Source organism: Cladophialophora psammophila (genome assembly GCF_000585535.1).
Source record: "Cladophialophora psammophila CBS 110553 chromosome Unknown aczJe-supercont1.9, whole genome shotgun sequence".
Classification (NCBI taxonomy): Eukaryota; Fungi; Ascomycota; class Eurotiomycetes; order Chaetothyriales; family Herpotrichiellaceae; genus Cladophialophora; species Cladophialophora psammophila.
In genome coordinates, this window is record NW_006912930.1 from 303,182 (window position 1) to 319,125 (window position 15,944).

The 15,944-nt window shown below is 52.2% G+C and overlaps 8 protein-coding genes across 8 annotated transcripts; 4 read left to right on the forward strand and 4 right to left on the reverse strand.

The window, feature by feature from the left end:
* Positions 1 to 135: 135 nt before the first annotated feature.
* Positions 136 to 1,742, forward strand: A1O5_06320 (uncharacterized protein; the record flags this gene model as incomplete). Its single annotated transcript, XM_007746914.1, has 2 exons — positions 136 to 529; positions 592 to 1,742. 2 exons carry the CDS (start codon positions 136 to 138, stop codon positions 1,740 to 1,742), a joined length of 1,545 nt encoding a protein of 514 aa, XP_007745104.1.
* A 763-nt stretch (positions 1,743 to 2,505) lies between these two features.
* A1O5_06321 (uncharacterized protein) lies at positions 2,506 to 3,458 on the reverse strand (the record flags this gene model as incomplete). The annotated part of the gene is made up of 2 exons (XM_007746915.1): positions 2,506 to 3,377; positions 3,434 to 3,458. 2 exons carry the CDS (start codon positions 3,456 to 3,458, stop codon positions 2,506 to 2,508), a joined length of 897 nt encoding a protein of 298 aa, XP_007745105.1.
* Positions 3,459 to 3,840: 382 nt separating this feature from the next.
* A1O5_06322 (uncharacterized protein) lies at positions 3,841 to 4,047 on the forward strand (the record flags this gene model as incomplete). Its single annotated transcript, XM_007746916.1, has 1 exon — positions 3,841 to 4,047. A coding segment is annotated over one exon (207 nt), but the record flags the coding sequence as incomplete, so codon positions are not given.
* A 234-nt stretch (positions 4,048 to 4,281) lies between these two features.
* Positions 4,282 to 5,367, reverse strand: A1O5_06323 (alcohol dehydrogenase; the record flags this gene model as incomplete). Its single annotated transcript, XM_007746917.1, has 2 exons — positions 4,282 to 4,800; positions 4,852 to 5,367. 2 exons carry the CDS (start codon positions 5,365 to 5,367, stop codon positions 4,282 to 4,284), a joined length of 1,035 nt encoding a protein of 344 aa, XP_007745107.1.
* A 1,396-nt stretch (positions 5,368 to 6,763) lies between these two features.
* Positions 6,764 to 7,132, forward strand: A1O5_06324 (uncharacterized protein; the record flags this gene model as incomplete). Its single annotated transcript, XM_007746918.1, has 1 exon — positions 6,764 to 7,132. The coding sequence occupies one exon, from the start codon at positions 6,764 to 6,766 to the stop codon at positions 7,130 to 7,132; it is 369 nt and encodes a 122-aa protein (XP_007745108.1).
* Positions 7,133 to 8,732: 1,600 nt separating this feature from the next.
* A1O5_06325 (uncharacterized protein) lies at positions 8,733 to 10,629 on the reverse strand (the record flags this gene model as incomplete). Its single annotated transcript, XM_007746919.1, has 4 exons — positions 8,733 to 9,041; positions 9,141 to 9,602; positions 9,670 to 10,127; positions 10,197 to 10,629. 4 exons carry the CDS (start codon positions 10,627 to 10,629, stop codon positions 8,733 to 8,735), a joined length of 1,662 nt encoding a protein of 553 aa, XP_007745109.1.
* Positions 10,630 to 11,993: 1,364 nt separating this feature from the next.
* Positions 11,994 to 12,842, forward strand: A1O5_06326 (uncharacterized protein; the record flags this gene model as incomplete). The annotated part of the gene is made up of 1 exon (XM_007746920.1): positions 11,994 to 12,842. The coding sequence occupies one exon, from the start codon at positions 11,994 to 11,996 to the stop codon at positions 12,840 to 12,842; it is 849 nt and encodes a 282-aa protein (XP_007745110.1).
* A 1,112-nt stretch (positions 12,843 to 13,954) lies between these two features.
* A1O5_06327 (uncharacterized protein) lies at positions 13,955 to 15,049 on the reverse strand (the record flags this gene model as incomplete). The annotated part of the gene is made up of 1 exon (XM_007746921.1): positions 13,955 to 15,049. One exon carries the CDS (start codon positions 15,047 to 15,049, stop codon positions 13,955 to 13,957), a length of 1,095 nt encoding a protein of 364 aa, XP_007745111.1.
* Between the last annotated feature and the right edge of the window lie 895 nt (positions 15,050 to 15,944).

The following is a 15,944-nucleotide window of genomic DNA, read 5'->3' on the forward strand; positions in this document are numbered from 1 at the left end:
TTATTCTCCACGTATCAGTGCATTCGAACCAGACAAAAACGGGCTTTTCCCGAGTAAGGTCCTTCGCATTCTGCGCTGATCACTGACTCAAGCGTTGCAGGTACAGCTTTCCCTTGATAAGCAAGGTCGCTCAACATGCAGCGAGATCCAGCTTCTCCTGCCTCTCATGCCTCCGCATCCGCACAGGCCGACTACAACCTCTCTCCCTCTTCTCTATGGCAGGATGGTCGAAAACGCAAAAATGCCCCGCCTGGCTCACGCAGTGTCGACACCCTCACCCCAGAGCAGCTTGCCAAAAAGCGTGCCAACGACCGGGAAGCCCAACGTGCCATTCGAGAGCGCACAAAGCAGACCATTGAGAATCTGGAGCGCAGGATACAGGAGCTGACATCCCACCAACCGTATCAAGAGCTTGAAGCCGTCATCAGACAGAAAGATGCCATCCAGGCCGAGAATGAGGAGATTCGGAGGAGGCTCGCCTCGGTCATGTCCATCATTCAACCCATAGTAGGAGCACAGGGTTTGACTGGTATTGCTCTTCACTCTCTTGAACAATCCCGGCTGTTCCATCTTAACTGTGGTGACTGTCAGATCTCGCAACCGCCGCGCAGCACAATGTCCACGCTGGACCAAGCCAAGCGAATCCCCATCCCAGACCTGTCTTCCCGCCAAATAACGGCGCCCAAGCCGATCCAACCTCCTTCAACAGCCAGCGAAATAGGAGTGCAAGCTTCTCCCTCTCTCCCAATATCTCACAAGGCCACTTAGAAGCCTCAACGCATCCCTCGCCATTTGGAGCAGAAGGGGCCGAGGAGCACAGGCATTTACCTACATCCAGAGATGCTCTGAACAACCAGCGAGACAACCTCCAACGGAGTCTCGAATTGAATGATGGCGGGGAACGTGTCAATTTTGGTTTCCTGCTCGATCTTTTGGGACAGCGAACAGGCAATGCTGGCCCTCAACCTCGACCGCGACCTCAACAACCGCAGATGCAGCAGCAGACCTCGCCTGACAGTCTGGGCTCCGCTTATCCAGCCCTTCCTTCAGCTCTGCCCGACCAACTACAACTTCCCACAGCATCCTGGAGTGTCCTTCCCAAGAACAGTCCGCCCACATGCCCTCTCGATAGTTTACTCCTCAAATTCTTACAATCTCGTCAGCGTGAACCTGTGGGGGGCGCCAACGCTCTTCCCACCACACCGTCCTACCCTTCTGTTTCCTCTCTCCTGAATCCTAGCAGGCCCCGCCGCTCGCTTGACGACTTATCCCAGCTTATGACGGACATCATCTCTAAATTCCCCAACATTTCTGAACTGCCTGAGCAAGTGGCGACATTGTATGTCATGTTCACCCGTATGCGCTGGCAAATCCACCCGACCAAGGAGAACTACGAGCGGCTACCCGAATGGTCCCGGCCTACCCCGGCGCAAGTTTTCCACCCTCATCCAGCATGGATGGATCATATCCTCTGGCCGCGGATGCGAGATAAGGTCGTGGCGAACCCACAGGATTATCCTTTCGACAATTGGTTCTTTCCATATACTTCGGGTCTCAGTGTCAACTGGCCGTACGATCCGGTGGATTGTCTACTGAGCACCTCGGAGAAAGAAGAGCCGGTTATCAATCCAGTCTTTGAGAGCCACATTCGGCGCCTTGAGAACTGGAGTTTGGGACCCTTGTTTGCCGAGACCTATCCTAATTTGGCGGATACGGCGAGAATCAAGTGGAGAGAGCCTTGATGTCTACCACTGTTCCCACTTCCTCCGGACAAGTCGCCATCAACGAGGTTCGGCAGGTCAATGGCGTCATGACCTGCAACAAGACCACTCAATCGACGGATCCAAGGACTATGGACCACTCACTGCACCTGCGTCATGTCGTGTACTGAGCCGTTTAAGGGTTGAGAAGCCCTAGATTGCCCATTTGACCCGGTGAAGAGGAAGACCTGAAGGTGAAACGAAGCTGGGCCTCAAGATAATCAGGAGAAGAAAATGTCATGTATCCATCTGTCCATTCGAGGGATGCAGTCGATGGTGTACACTGCAGCTAACGCATGCCATGTTCTCCACTTCCAATCCCATCGTCCAAAAGGAAACTCGCACTGGGTCTTTTGGAGCGTAATTAACATGAGGCAGAGGAACCCACAATCCAAAGCGCCAGTGAGAGAGTGACCATTGATTCGAGCCCTAATAATCAATCACTCCCGAATCCCGCCATCTCTCGAGGGCGAGGAAAGGAAGACTGTTCCTACTACTACATACCCTACCATGTATGCTCCAGAAGGGCCAGAGTAATAGTGCAAGACGCGTGTAATTTTTGCGCTGTTCTTTCTATACGAGCGCCTTCCCGTGACTTATCCTGTCCCTTTGTGCGCCTTGCATACGGTATGTCATTTCCTTCATGAAAAGATGAAGGGTGGATATTTTGGTGGTTTACCCCCCCTTCCTTGTCCAGTCGAGGACAGCACCTTGTCGTAACATCAAACAGTGTCGGCGACACTTCTCATGCTGCAACTTTCGCATTGTACTTCGCCGCTGCATTATCGAAGAGCTGGCTCTTTTCTTCCAAATCTCTCAGTAGGGTATGCTGTGCATCCCTCTCCCGTAGCTGCTGGAGTAGGCCTTGGACTTCATCGCTCTTCTTCCCGACAATGCTCGCCAACACACCGCTATTGGCAATGGCTTGTACATCTGAATTTGCCATTCCCACCGCTTGCTGCAATGCCGCCTCGGCCTCTTCCAATCTCCCCAAATGTATCTCGGAAACAGCCTGACCCACCAATGCCGTAGGGCTGGTATTCCCTGGCGTGGATGCAAGTTCCTCGTACACGTAATAAGCAGATTGGTACTTCTCCTGCCCGCCTTCCCTTAGATTTGTCCAAGCTTCGGCTAGGTTGATGAGTAACGAATCTTGAGCCCAGCGTTTCGCAGCGGCGACTTCCTTGATCGCCATATCTGTGCGGTTTTGCATTAGGTGGATCTGGACAAGTATTGTGACGGCTTCCAGGGAGCCTTGGTGTTTGGACAAGAGGTCGACGGCTTTCACATATTCGCCTGCTGCCGCGAGGACTGTCCCGCAACATATTTGCACAACGGCATCTTCGCCATCCGATTCGGCCAGAGTCAATGCAGTTTCGAGTGCTGCGGAGTAGTTGCCGGCTGCTTGTTGTGCCAAAGCAACTATTGAGCGGGAGGCGGCGTCTTGCGATTGTTTGAGGGAGGAAACGACGGAGGAGGCATCGCCGACGGCTATTTGTGCGCGATATTTTAGAATCTGTGCGGCGGTCTTGTTTTCTGACGAGAGGGAAGAGGTGTCAAATGCGAGAACGGTGTGGTAGGCGTGCGTGTAAAATGCGGTGGATATATTGAGGAGTTCTGAGATCTGGTCAGTAGCTGAGATTCAGGATGTGAGCCTAGGATGATATGCATACCACCTTCGCCGGAGAAGGGATCCATGATGGCCAATTCTTACAGAGTTTTCCGGGATCGAGTACAAGATATGGCCTGGTCGACAAGGACAATGTGAAAACTGAAGAGCGAGCCCCTCGAAAATGGTGTCAACTTCAATGTACAGAGTAGAGAGGAGCGCTTGGCGAGGAAGGTGCGGCGAGTCTAACTTCCGCTCATATTTCCCACGCCAGCCTCGTGTACTCGGTGCCTTGTGTACGGCAGGCACCAGAGGCTCCCATCCCAACCGCTCACTCCCTCAAACAGAAGCAGTCTTGATCTCATCCGCATTACCGCCGGCGGCACGAATACACGTCCTTGCTGACTATATAAACCCCCGTGAAATCAAGCAAAACCTCAATACCCATTCCCTCTCGCTTTCAACATGCCCGCGCCTCGCGCTCCCCGCTTCAGCTTCGCCTACAGCAGCATTCTCCTCGACCACCAAAAGATCCAAACACGGCGGGCCATGAGTCGAGTCAAGGCCAATTACCACCTCTTCCTCCGAAATCAGCCGAGAAAACCACAGTTCAGTCTACAGGACCTCGGACCACGGAGGAGATGGCAGGTTCCCAGGATGAGGCAGATTGAGGATTGAATGCAGATCGCCGGGTACACATTTCCTCCGGCGTTTGGAAACATGCCCTAGCCGCGGCGTTTCAGCAAGTGAGGAGTTACGGTGTTGTGAATGATTTCAAAGGCGCGAGTTCACGAAATGTAATTTTATGGCTACACGGATCTGGGTATGTCGACCAGTCTCTCCTCCGCTTTGGTAGTGAATGAGAAATCGTCTCTCTTCTCGCTCATCGCTTCTTGAGGAAGCTCTTACAGATTACTCTTTCAGCGGCACGGTGTCTACAAATAGAGCCTTAGAGAAAGCCTCAGGATACCGAGCACCGTGTACCTCAGCCGCATCAATGACCTTCCGGATCTTCTCGTTATCCTGTGGTGTAATTTTGATGTTCAATGCACCCATGTTCTCATCAAAGTTTTTGACTCTCGTGGTTCCAGGAATCGGGATTATGTCGTCTCCCTGGGCCATCAAGAATGCCAGGACAAGTTGGCCCGGAGTGCAGCCCTTTTCGTCAGCAATGGCCTTGATATCCTCGACCAGCTTGAGATTCTTGGGGAAGTTCTCCTCGCTGAATCGAGGTGCAAAGCTGCGGAAATCGCCTTCTTCAAAGTCGGCCCGGCTTTTGATGCCTCCGGTCAGGAAACCTCGACCGAGCGGCGAGTATGCCACGACCGCAACTCCAAGTTCACGGCAAGCCTTGAGGAGACCGATTTGAGGACTCTCAATGTCCATGGAGAACGGGCTGTATTCCAGCTGAACAGCGTCAATGTGCACTACCTAGGTTCCCGAGTTAGCAAGAAGGCAAAGGGGCGAGGCGGACATGTTTACCTTGCAAGCTCTCCGGAGAGTGTCGGCGCTGCACTCACTCAGACCCAGGTACTTGACCTTGCCGGCATCTTGCAGCTCTTTCATGACTTTGACGGTGATCTCAATGGGCTGGTTGGCTTGCACTCTGTGGCAATAGTACAGATCGATCTGATCAATACCCAATCGTCTCAAAGACTTGTCGCACGCTGCTCTGATATAGTCTGGCTCGTTTCTGACCTGGCGGGCCCCCGTGGTGGGGTCGACGAAATTGCCAAACTTTGTGGCAAGAAAGATGTTCTCCCTCTTGCCCGGATTTCGCTTGAACCAGCGACCCAGCAAATCTTCGTTGTCGGCATAAATGTCAGCCGAGTCCCAGAAGCGCTCGCCGGCCTCGTAGACGTGGTCGAGCATGGCATAGCGTTCTTCATCGGGCTTCGGTTTGCCGTAGTAGGCTGAGAGGCCCATGAGGCCAAAACCCAGAGCCGTCACCTCAGGGCCGTTCTTGCCAAGCTTGCGGGTGGGAAGTTGGGGAGCCATATCGAGATGAGCGGGTCGTAGGGAGTTGTGTTGGATGGATTGGACCGGAGGGTTGGGCGGATTGATCGATGATGGATATGGACGAGGGAGGCGGACGAGGCTGGCAGGCCTGTGGGTTTATATATGGTTTATATACGTATGTATGCTGTATGTGGTACAAAGGGGGGAGACGTTCGTCGTGTATATGCATCAACCAGCAAGCGCGTCTCGAACCGGTCTTTAGCCCAAATGCCGTCGCTTGTCCCCCTCTATATCTCATCCCCTTCTTTCACTTTCTCTCTATTCCCCCACCCGGCTACGGGGATGTCATGGATTCATGGCGACTGATTGGTTCTTCTTCCCCTCGTTGTCCTCAAGTATCAAAATCGAAACCGAAGAGCCGAACGCCCCTCCTATCCCTCCGTCCCATTTGCTCTCGCCCGTCTCGTCTTGCTCGTCCCAGTCGCGGCGTTAGGCGTTTGTCGTTTCCTGTTCAATTCAAGTGCCTCTTATTACTAAGGATGGAGGTTAACATTGCTGCGTGCGGCCGCCTTGCCCGCCTCAGTTGACTGCCCGGGCTGCTCAATCCCCATCCACTTGACTGCGCTTACCGTCCCGTGGATCAATGGCCGTCTTCGACTTATCCTACCACCGAGCTAGGGGAGGTTATTACTCAGATTGGAAGGCCACGTCCGTCTCCTCCACGCAACCATTATCAGCCTTGTTTCCAAGATATCAGCCTCCTTCCTCGCGCCGCACCTTTCCTCCACGCGGCCAAATTGCGCTCCAATGCCCACCATCACTACAACTTCTTTCTGAGTCCTCTGCTACTGCTCAATGACTAACCAAAATGCTTGAAAATGACGGCTTCTAGGATCACAATTGTGTATTGGCACCATTTACCCAGGACAAAGTCCGTTGTCGGTTCACTGCAATTTTCCTGTCAGCATCAAGCTAGGATCGAGGATGCGCCGCAACTCGTTCTGCCATTTGAGTTGCTGCTCAGTCCTAAAGGATGGAGACAGAGTGGCAGGTCGTCTCGTTGCCGCCATGTGCTAGACTACCTCTAACAGAATACACATCACACTTTGAGATCGTCCAACTCCTAGGCCCACTATCCTAGCTGATTTCAACGACAAGGAATGTCTCAAGTTCTTAAAACATCTCCGAGACCGACCTGAGTAATCCTCTGCACTAATGCATCAACTGGGCAGAGTTCTCGGCGTGTCAGAGCATCAGAACGTTGATCTAACGACATGCACGACTCAAAAGAAATGTTATGAGGATAGTTACTGCGCTCAGCCTCGGCTGTCTGTAGCGAAGAGAACACTTTTACAATATTATTGCAGTCCATCAATTACTCTGTAGATACTCGGACACAATTTCTCGCAGACAGCCAACCATTGCCTCGCTTGCAATGACTACCAAATCTCATCGACTCGCGCGCCTCATCGGCCCCGCGCTTTTCACAATCTCGCTGACGGAGTCGTTCAACGCGCATATCTGGGCCACAAGCTCCGCGCCGACCATCTTCCTGAACGGCTCTGTGATCTTCGTCTCCGGCCTCGCCATTGTCCAAAATCACAACGTGTGGTGTCGCTCCTGGCCTGTTCTAGTCACCTTGGCGGGCTGGGGAGGTGTCGCGCTTGGGTTGATGCGCATGCTCATTCCGGAGCGAATACTGGAGAGTGTGAAAAGAGCAGAGGCAAGGGACGTGAGGATCGCGGCCACGGTCGTAGCAGCGTTTGGGGCGGTTCTCTCACTCTTTGGATATTTTGGACCTTGAAACTTGGGCATATGAAGGGGGACGCATATGCCCGCTGGACAACGGGTTGATCAATTTCCACGTTGTCACGCCCAGGGATGACGATCTCCTGGTCTACGATACTTTGAAGAAATGTGGCCCAACTCCTCTCTCCACCAGACCGTGAAGGCGACGACGAATAACAGAAGAAGCGCACCTGGTTTTCTGGACCTGCTGTCTTCGTCGCCGTCTTTCCCACGGCTGCCCTCGCCGTCTTCTCCCCGAATCGTTTCCCACTCCTATTGCCCCGATGAAGAACATCCTCGAAGAAGATCTCCTATATGTAAAGTCTGAATCAGAAGCTCCGATTTATCGAATCCATCTTAATACACTCCGTGCCATCTCCATTCCCGTCCTTCCTGGACCTTCTCTCTCAAAGTCCGCTTAATCCTCTGGTTCACGTCTCCACCAAGCCCTTTCAGGCCAGCAAGTCGCCCCTCGGCGGGTCAGTCGCAAGTAGGAAAGGAGATAAGTGCCCAAAACCTTTGGCGTTTGTTAACCCGGGTCCTGATGGCTCGTGGTCGGAAGGAGGGTCTATGTCCACTGGGCCTCCCACTTTGTTCTCTATCACTATGTGTATCCTTCGTTTAAGCCAGTGGGCTGAGTGTTGCCTCGGCCTTTTAAAAATAACTCATATCTGTCGGTGCCGAACCGCTGGAAAGGGGGGGGTAAGAGTGAGCGAGCACTTCAACGTCCTCCGCTGTTTCACGACACGGAACGAAATCCTCGCCTGCCTGTTGTCGAACTTCTCAGCCTTAACACGGCGCACGTTCTTCCAGAGATAGGTCACTCCCGGCTCGAGCGCGGTCTTGACGATGATTCCTACTCTCTCTGCGTGAGACATCTGAGATCAATGAACGACCAGTTAATGTAGCATTAACCCATACCCACCTGGCGAGGCTGGCTCTGTGTATTTATATAGTTGATTTGCTCGTGTGAATCCATCTCACTCGGATCGGGAAGGCTAGGCTCTTTATAGGGGCGCACCATCTATCTTTGGGTCTTGGGCCTGACTCCCTCTAGCCTTGAGTACAGTTTTCAGACTTTGAATTTCAGGGCCAAAAGCCGAAAAGGGGGTACAGAATGAAAGGGAGGAAGGAAGCCTCGACCTTGTTTGGTGGAACGTTCTCGGCCTCGGTTTTATTCTATTCTGATCTGTCGTGTTCAGTAAATCAATGGGACATGAGAGATGGAGTAGGATGAGAGGGAGGGACTGGTTGCTAGATAGTTTAGATAGTTCAGATAGTCGGTCGCGCAAATTCTAATTAGCCTCGCTCCGCCAGGTACGTAACGAGGTAGGTAGATATTTAGGTAGGTAGGCAGGCATCATATTAAGAACAACATTGCGGGATTGTATTTTGGTTCAACATAACAATACCGATAGATCGATCACTTGATCATCAATCAGTCTATCACCAATGCGTCCGCTCCCAATGTCGCCTCGTTACGTTCTCGCAGTCTTTAACAGCCCTTTTGTATATCTATATCTATTCTATGTAGCAATCACAAAGTGCAGGAATCAAGGGGAGACAAGACGAAGACGAGGACGAAGAGAAAGACGAGGACTTGAGGCGAGGACAGATCAGGCCTTGACAATATCCTCGCTGCGGACCTCACCACCCTTCTCCGCGTAAATGTCATCAGTATCTCCTCCTTCCTGGCTGCTCCCACCACTAGCAGCGTTGACGGTGACGGAGCCGGCGAATCCTTTTTCGTGCACAACGCCGCCTTCGGTCTCCTTGAGGGCCTGCTCTTCGATCTTGCGTTTCTCGTCCTCGGACGCGTCGTACCATTGCGTGGCGACGTGCATGTCGTCGCCGAATAAGTAGCCGATTTCCTCAAGCGTTCGGCCCTTGGTCTCTGGGAAGAAGAGGTATATGATCACAATGTACTAAAGGGATTGACAAAGTTAGTGCCCACTAAATCTAGAGTCTTCGCAACATCGGGGTAGGTTCAAATCCCCGAGAGCGTTAGTAGGCTTGTTACTCACCACAGCAGATGGGATAATCAGAACCAGATAGAATCGCCAACCGATCTTGTTGAGGGCGACCGGTGCTGCGACCAGAGTGACCTCACTCGCTAGGTAAAATGCCGACAAGCCCAACGCGACGCCAGCAGGACGCAGATGGTTCGGGAAAATCTCCGCCACATACACGTACTGGGTCGCGTCGATGAAGAAGCACCACCAAATGATGTAGAACCAGATGAAGAAGACGCCTGCTCGGAGGCCAGCCTTGTTATTCGTGTTGAGGAACGACGCTGTCAGAGCGCAGAGGAAGATGACCGAGACGACACAACCACAGGACCCGATAAGCATGAATTTCCTTCTGCCGAATTTATCGATAAAGAGTGCCGTCCAAGTGTTTCCGATAAGCGTGAATGTCGTCCAGCACGCATTGAGCAGGAGCGGGATCGATCCACTCAGGCCCAAACTCGCGTATATCAACACCCCCTATTCAAATCGTCAGCGAACAACGTCCAGAACGTCGTCTAGAGCACAACAAGTGAGATCAACGGACATAATTCGTCATTATAAAGATACCCAGGAACTGATTACCCCACATTAAAGTAAATGCCATCAACGCGCGTTTCCTGTTCGCAGGAGTGCTGAAAAGCTCGAAGCGGCCACGTGACATGGTAGCATCCATTTCGTATTGTTGTTCCATAAGCCAGAATTCCCGACGGGCAGTCACCTCCTCTGGATCGCCTGCTGTCCTGTGGAGTCGCTTGACCACGTCGAGGGCTTCTTGTCGACGACCTTGTGAGAGGAGCCAACGAGGGCTGAACGGAACCAAGTTGCTCCCAGCCAGCAAGATGGTTGGGAAGACGACCTGGAAGGCCAAGGGAAATCGCCAGGCGAATTGTGCAGCAGGATCAGTGGCCGACATATGGAAACAGGCGTAGCCCAGCCAACCTGCAAGAGCATAGCCGACTGCGTACATAATGCCCGTAACGCAGACCATGGCCCCTCGTGTCTCTAATGCAACCGAGTCGTATCGTTAGAGACAGCCGTAGACGAGGCAGAAGGAACAGGGCTGTCACATACCTGGCGTCGAGACTTCCGCTTGATAAATTGGGACAACACAGGCAAGAATACCTGAACCCATACCGGCAACAAAACGCCCAACAAGGAACATGGCCATATCAACCGCTCCGGCGCACAAGGCGCCGCCAACGATCAGAATGACGGAGCCTATCTGCATTGTACGCTTTCGTCCATACTTGTCGGAAGACCAGGCTTGTGAGATACATCCTGCTATTGCCCCGGCAGAGTTGACGCCGTTCAAGGCCCCAATCATGTTGGTTGTGTGGTCATAGCCAGGTTCCCCTTGCGTGGCCAAGTGAAAGTAGGAATAAAAGTTGGGTTGGCCGACGGTTGAGCCGATGATTGCGAGGCCATAAGCTGTAGAAATGGTGCCCAAGGCCACGAACACAACCACCCAAAGATTGTAGGTGTTTACAATGATTTTGTGCAGCATCTTGACAAGCTAAGAGAGCAAAAAGCTTGGTTGGGAGAAGGAGAATAGGCGAGAAGGAGAGAGTGGCACTAGAGAAGCATCGGGAGGTATGCGCGTGTCTTTGTATGTGTACTTGCTGTCTGTTCCCCAATCCACCACGTCGTTCGAGTCTTGCAACGGGCTGACAATATCTCCAACTGTAGGCCGAGGGTAAGTGGAAAGTAACCGCACAAATAGGCAATGGCTGTGCCGATCACCTCGTTGCTCTCAATGTCTCTGAGTCAGGAACATGGGATTCATATGCCGGGGAAGAAGTACCGGTACAAGGTGGAAGCCCCATGGAGGAGAGGAAGTGTGGATAAGGAACCCACGTTATGCGGGGAATGCTGTGAGATTATGGATCATTGAAGACGGCAAAGCTGAGGTTGACGTGAGGTCGTACATAACAGAGCCGAGCCCGATCTTGAGAAGCGAAGAGCGAGAGGCTTGATTGATCGAGAGCTTGATAACGACCACTTCTCGGTGTGAACACGCAGCCTTCTGGCGGTCGTCGGACAGGACCGCATCCATGTCCGAGATATACCAAGATTTATGCAAGCCACACTAAGAAAAAAGGTTCGCGAGGATGCGGCTTCAGCTGATAAGCTCTCAGGTGGCATAAAGTATAAACTCTTGTTCGGACACAGACCGAGGTCCGGCCTCGGCGATGCTTCGTCATGATGACAGCCAAGGCAGAAGACGGATGGAGCTTGAGACGGGGGTAGTTGTTGACAGGAGGTCATCGGGGGGTAGGAGTAGGAGGGTTTCGGCCAGGTCTCGCTCGAGCAGTTCAAGGCCTTTTCTTGACATTCTTTTCAGTTGAGAGCTTCCTTATCATTGAAAGACTTGGTATAAGTAGTCGAAACTGAGGCCCTCGGGGGAGAGCGTGTGTACCCGGTACGACGAGACGAAGGGGAGATGTCCAATACTGGGTATTGATTGATTGGTAACTGAGAAGAACTGCGGCATCGATCCGTTTGTGGACCGAAATGGAGCACTGACATCACGTGCTCGGATAACCTTCTTTCAAGGGCTATGGCAGCCAACATCCCCAAATCTGTTCTCCGCAGACGAGCCTCGTCTCCGCGCTCCTGCAATTTTCCCCCAAGCTCTCCAGGCCCCCAAGGCTCGAGGCGCCTCCCAACCACAAAACGACTTTATGCCGGGCCTCGCCGTTCTTGCCGTACAAAGGAAGCCACAGCGAGCCGGTGGATTTTGCGGGGAGGGACTGAACGAAGCTGTTGCCCATTGAAACCAGTCATACTCTCAGCGTCAATGATGCCCTCTCTATCATAAGAGGTGAGACACGAGAATTGAGGCATTCCACATTAACTAGTCCCTCTGCCATGGCAGACCAGAATCATCCCATATATCCTGACCTTCGCGGCAAAATCGCCCTGGTCACAGGCATCGGCCAAGATGGCCCACCCAGCGAGACCACAAATTGGGGCAACGGTGCTGCCATTTCGCTTGCACTCGCTCGCAATGGCGTCAAGGTCTTTGGCTGCGACATTAATCTCGATGCCGCCAAACTCACCAAATCCCGCATTGAAGCAGTCGTCCCTGACGCCGTCGTTGACGTGGTCGTTGCCGACGTGACAAAATCCTCCGACGTGGACAGGTTCGTCCAAGATTGCATCAAGAAATACGGCCGCATTGATATCCTAGTGAACAATGTTGGCCGCAGTGAGAAGGGCGAACCTGCCGATATGAGCGAGGAAGTCTGGGACTCGCAGGTCGATATTAACTTGAAGTCCGTGTACCTGACATGCCACGCGGTGCTTCCAATTATGGAGGCACAAGGCTCTGGGGCGGTCATCAATATCAGCAGTGTCGCCAGCATTCGCTATGTGGGGAAACCCCAGGTCGCATATTCGGCAACAAAGGCCGCCGTCACGCAATTTACCAAACACACTGCAGTGGTATACGCGAAGAAGGGGGTTCGACTCAACACGGTCCTTCCGGGACTTATGTTCACTCCGCTCGTGCAGTCGCTGGCCAACAAGTATGCCGATGGTGATTACGAGGGTTTCGTGCAGACGAGACACAACCAGGTACCGACCGGGAAGATGGGCGCTTCCTCTGACGTTGCCAACGCGGTGGTCTTCCTGTCGAGCAATGTTGCAGCCGGATACATCACGGGACAGAAACTCGTGGTCGACGGCGGTATCGTTTCGAGTACGGGGAGGACGTAGAAAAATGCCTCGCAAAAACGAGTAGATATCCTTGCACTGGGGCTTCCTGGAGGGCCAGTCTCTGAGAACCTGCTACTATTATTTGGCGAAATTCCAAAATATGGGTAGAGCAAAATGCACAGGTTGTCCATGTGTGCATATCATATTGATCTTTGGGAGCAGACTCGTGTACTTACCAGTGGACGGAGTGCTCTGCTCTACTTTACTCTGCCTCGGTAGCTGAAAACAGGTTATTAGAGTCGAGCCTTCTGGGACAATTTCAAGGTTAACGACCTCTCACCTAAGTAACCAACCAACTTTCGATACAGGAACGAAAATATCAAAGGGGCGGCCTTGCTCGTCTATTTCCGCCGGCGTACATACTGAATGTGTACGAATGTGTGCATGTACACTGTACTCAACATCTGGTACTCCTGACTCCATACTCCTAGTCTGTGCTCCGTACCACCACAACAATAATACCACCAGGGCCCAAGTAAGTACGCTGCACCTCATAATCCCAATCGCTAGCACTGGTGGCGCCAACCACCAGGCGGGCGCAGGACAAGGCTGAACCTCCCTTTCCCTTTCTGACCCATTACACTATGTTGAATTTACATTACACTGCATCTTATCGCTTCGTATCGCTTCGTATTGCATCGCATTGCATTGCATGAGCGAGAGGAGGAACTCACCGCACCAGGGGCTGCATGCATACCTTATGTACGGAGGAAACATAAGCTGACGCGATGTGATTAGTGGTGGGTATTAGAAGGGCCCCAAGGCTCCTCCAATCTAGTATGGACCTTAATCCATCTGGCATCCATTTGTATTTTAGGGATTGGGGAGCCTAATCAAAAGACGTTCGCTGCAAGGACGATCACGATGGTCAGCACTGTTGTCGGTCTCTTGGACTCGGCTTCAACCCCCGTCTGGAGTTCTGCGGATGGACATAACAGTCTTCTCGGGGCGTTGACAGTCACATGCTGAGTCCTGGAAGAGCCATGACGACGGTCCTGGCAACGTTAATCCCGGCGGGAGCGAGGCGATAAGACGAGAGTATAATGTTTTGACTTAGACGTGAGTGCTATATATGTTGTATCCATACTATAGGGCTGGTTAAACTTTGGTCTTCAAGGCGCGGGCTTCGGGCTTTCTCGTTCAAACACAAATCCCAGCTCTCTGAGCCGATATCTCTGGTCACATGCATGGAACAGTATATACCCGTTGAGATAATTCTCCCAAATATCCTCGAGGACTTTCTCTCCTTTCAGCCCTCGCCGGATACTCTCCGTCAACTTCACAACCTCATTGCACAGGTTCCTCAGCACCTCCAGGGGTGTTTTGCCCTCACATCTCGCGCGGTTCTGGATGTAGGTGTTCTCCTCGACCCCGACATGCAGATCCACGTTCTCTTTATAAAACGACAGAATGTCATTCGTGAAGTCGATCCAATCCATCATATCCCTCACGCAGACAAAATATTTCCCTAGATACTTGTCCTCCGGGACTAGGTGCGTCGGAAACATGAAATGCGCGTAGACTTCTCCCGAACCGGCTTTGTCCCTCAGGAAATGCGCCGCTGTCGAGGGAATGCACGAGAAAGGGTCTTCCTGGAGACCATGTGGGAAGCGCGCCTCGATTATACTTCCCATTAGGAACTCAACGAAGCCCTTCTGGATGGCGCCAGTTGCGTATGGCCCGTAGTGCAAATGAGCCTCGGAAGCGACGAGCTCGGACCACAGGAGGAGACATGGTTCCGAACAGGTACTGTCCGATTTTGGACGAGCGGAAGTAACAGGCTTACACAGCTTCTGCAGTTCCGGAAGGATTTTTTCAGGTTCTTTGACAACGAGGTCATCAATATAGAACAGGCATATGGTATACAATGTAATGAATGTCTTGACTTCGATGGAAGCTTGTGCGTATTGTTTCTGAGTACCACTAGCGACGGTCGGAAGGAGTTTGAAGCAATGAGCGGTACGCTTGTCGTCGAGGTTCCAGGACATGATTCGGTTGCGGGCTATCTGGTCTAGCTCTTGAGGATATGGATCTTCATATTGTTGCAAGTCAAAGCCGATGTTTCGGAAGAAGTTTCGTAGAATCTTTGCCGTCTCTGTCCTCTCATCTGTTTGAGTAGCAGGGCGGATACGCAGTGAACGCTCGGAAGGGCTATTCGTTGGGAGAGGTCCTTCCTCGTCTGTGCTCTCCATGCTCTTTCTGGCCATCTTGTAGAGAAAAACGGGTGCAAGGACAATAGGTAAGCTCGAATAGAAGCTGGGCATGAGACTCGACTTCTTGAGGTTGCTGTCTTTCCGGCGAGAAAGTTGCCATGTCGAAGGCGGACGGCTGATCAATACAGCTCTTATATAGTCATGTTGAAGCGCAACTCAGCTCTGGCACCGACCTCATATTCAGCGTGAGGCTGAATACTATGCAAAGACCGGGTACTTGCCGTCCTCCTTCTGGTTTGCTTGATACTGGTCAAACATTCCATTCAATCATAATTGAAAGGCGTCCACAGCAATTTCGCCCACCATGGTCTTCCTCGGAGGTATTTGACAATAGCAGAAGGTACTCCTGCAAGATTCATGGCAAATATTAGCTCTGACGTGAGCTTGATATTGCAGCAGGTCTTCGAGAGCCATAGTAAAAGAACGAACCCGGAGGACAGGATCAGTTAGCAGCTCCCCACACACCAGACATAGCAATACGGGACGCCTAGGACCAAAGGCCTTTTCCTAGCCTCGCTCCTGTCAACGCATCGATGCCTTGCAGAGGACTTGCCTATATGGCTTCGCGACAGCGTCGAAAAGGAGACAAAGAACATAGTCGGTGGTAGGGTATGGCGGATCATTCATCTTTCCACAACCAGGATAGCTACTGCTGCAGTTCGTCAGATAGGGGCAGTTAAGTCTTGTAAGATCTGGCAAAATGTTCCGATGAAGGTATCTATTTCCCCTATGCATCGTCGAAGGATCGATCAGGGCAGATATAACACATTTGTGCGGAACAGGTCTGGCGTTATTGCCCGTTCCTTCCATCGAGGCCCTACGACCATTAGCGTGGACGCCTGAACATGATGACGGACCGACCTGTGTCTACGGCACAACCATTGATCCG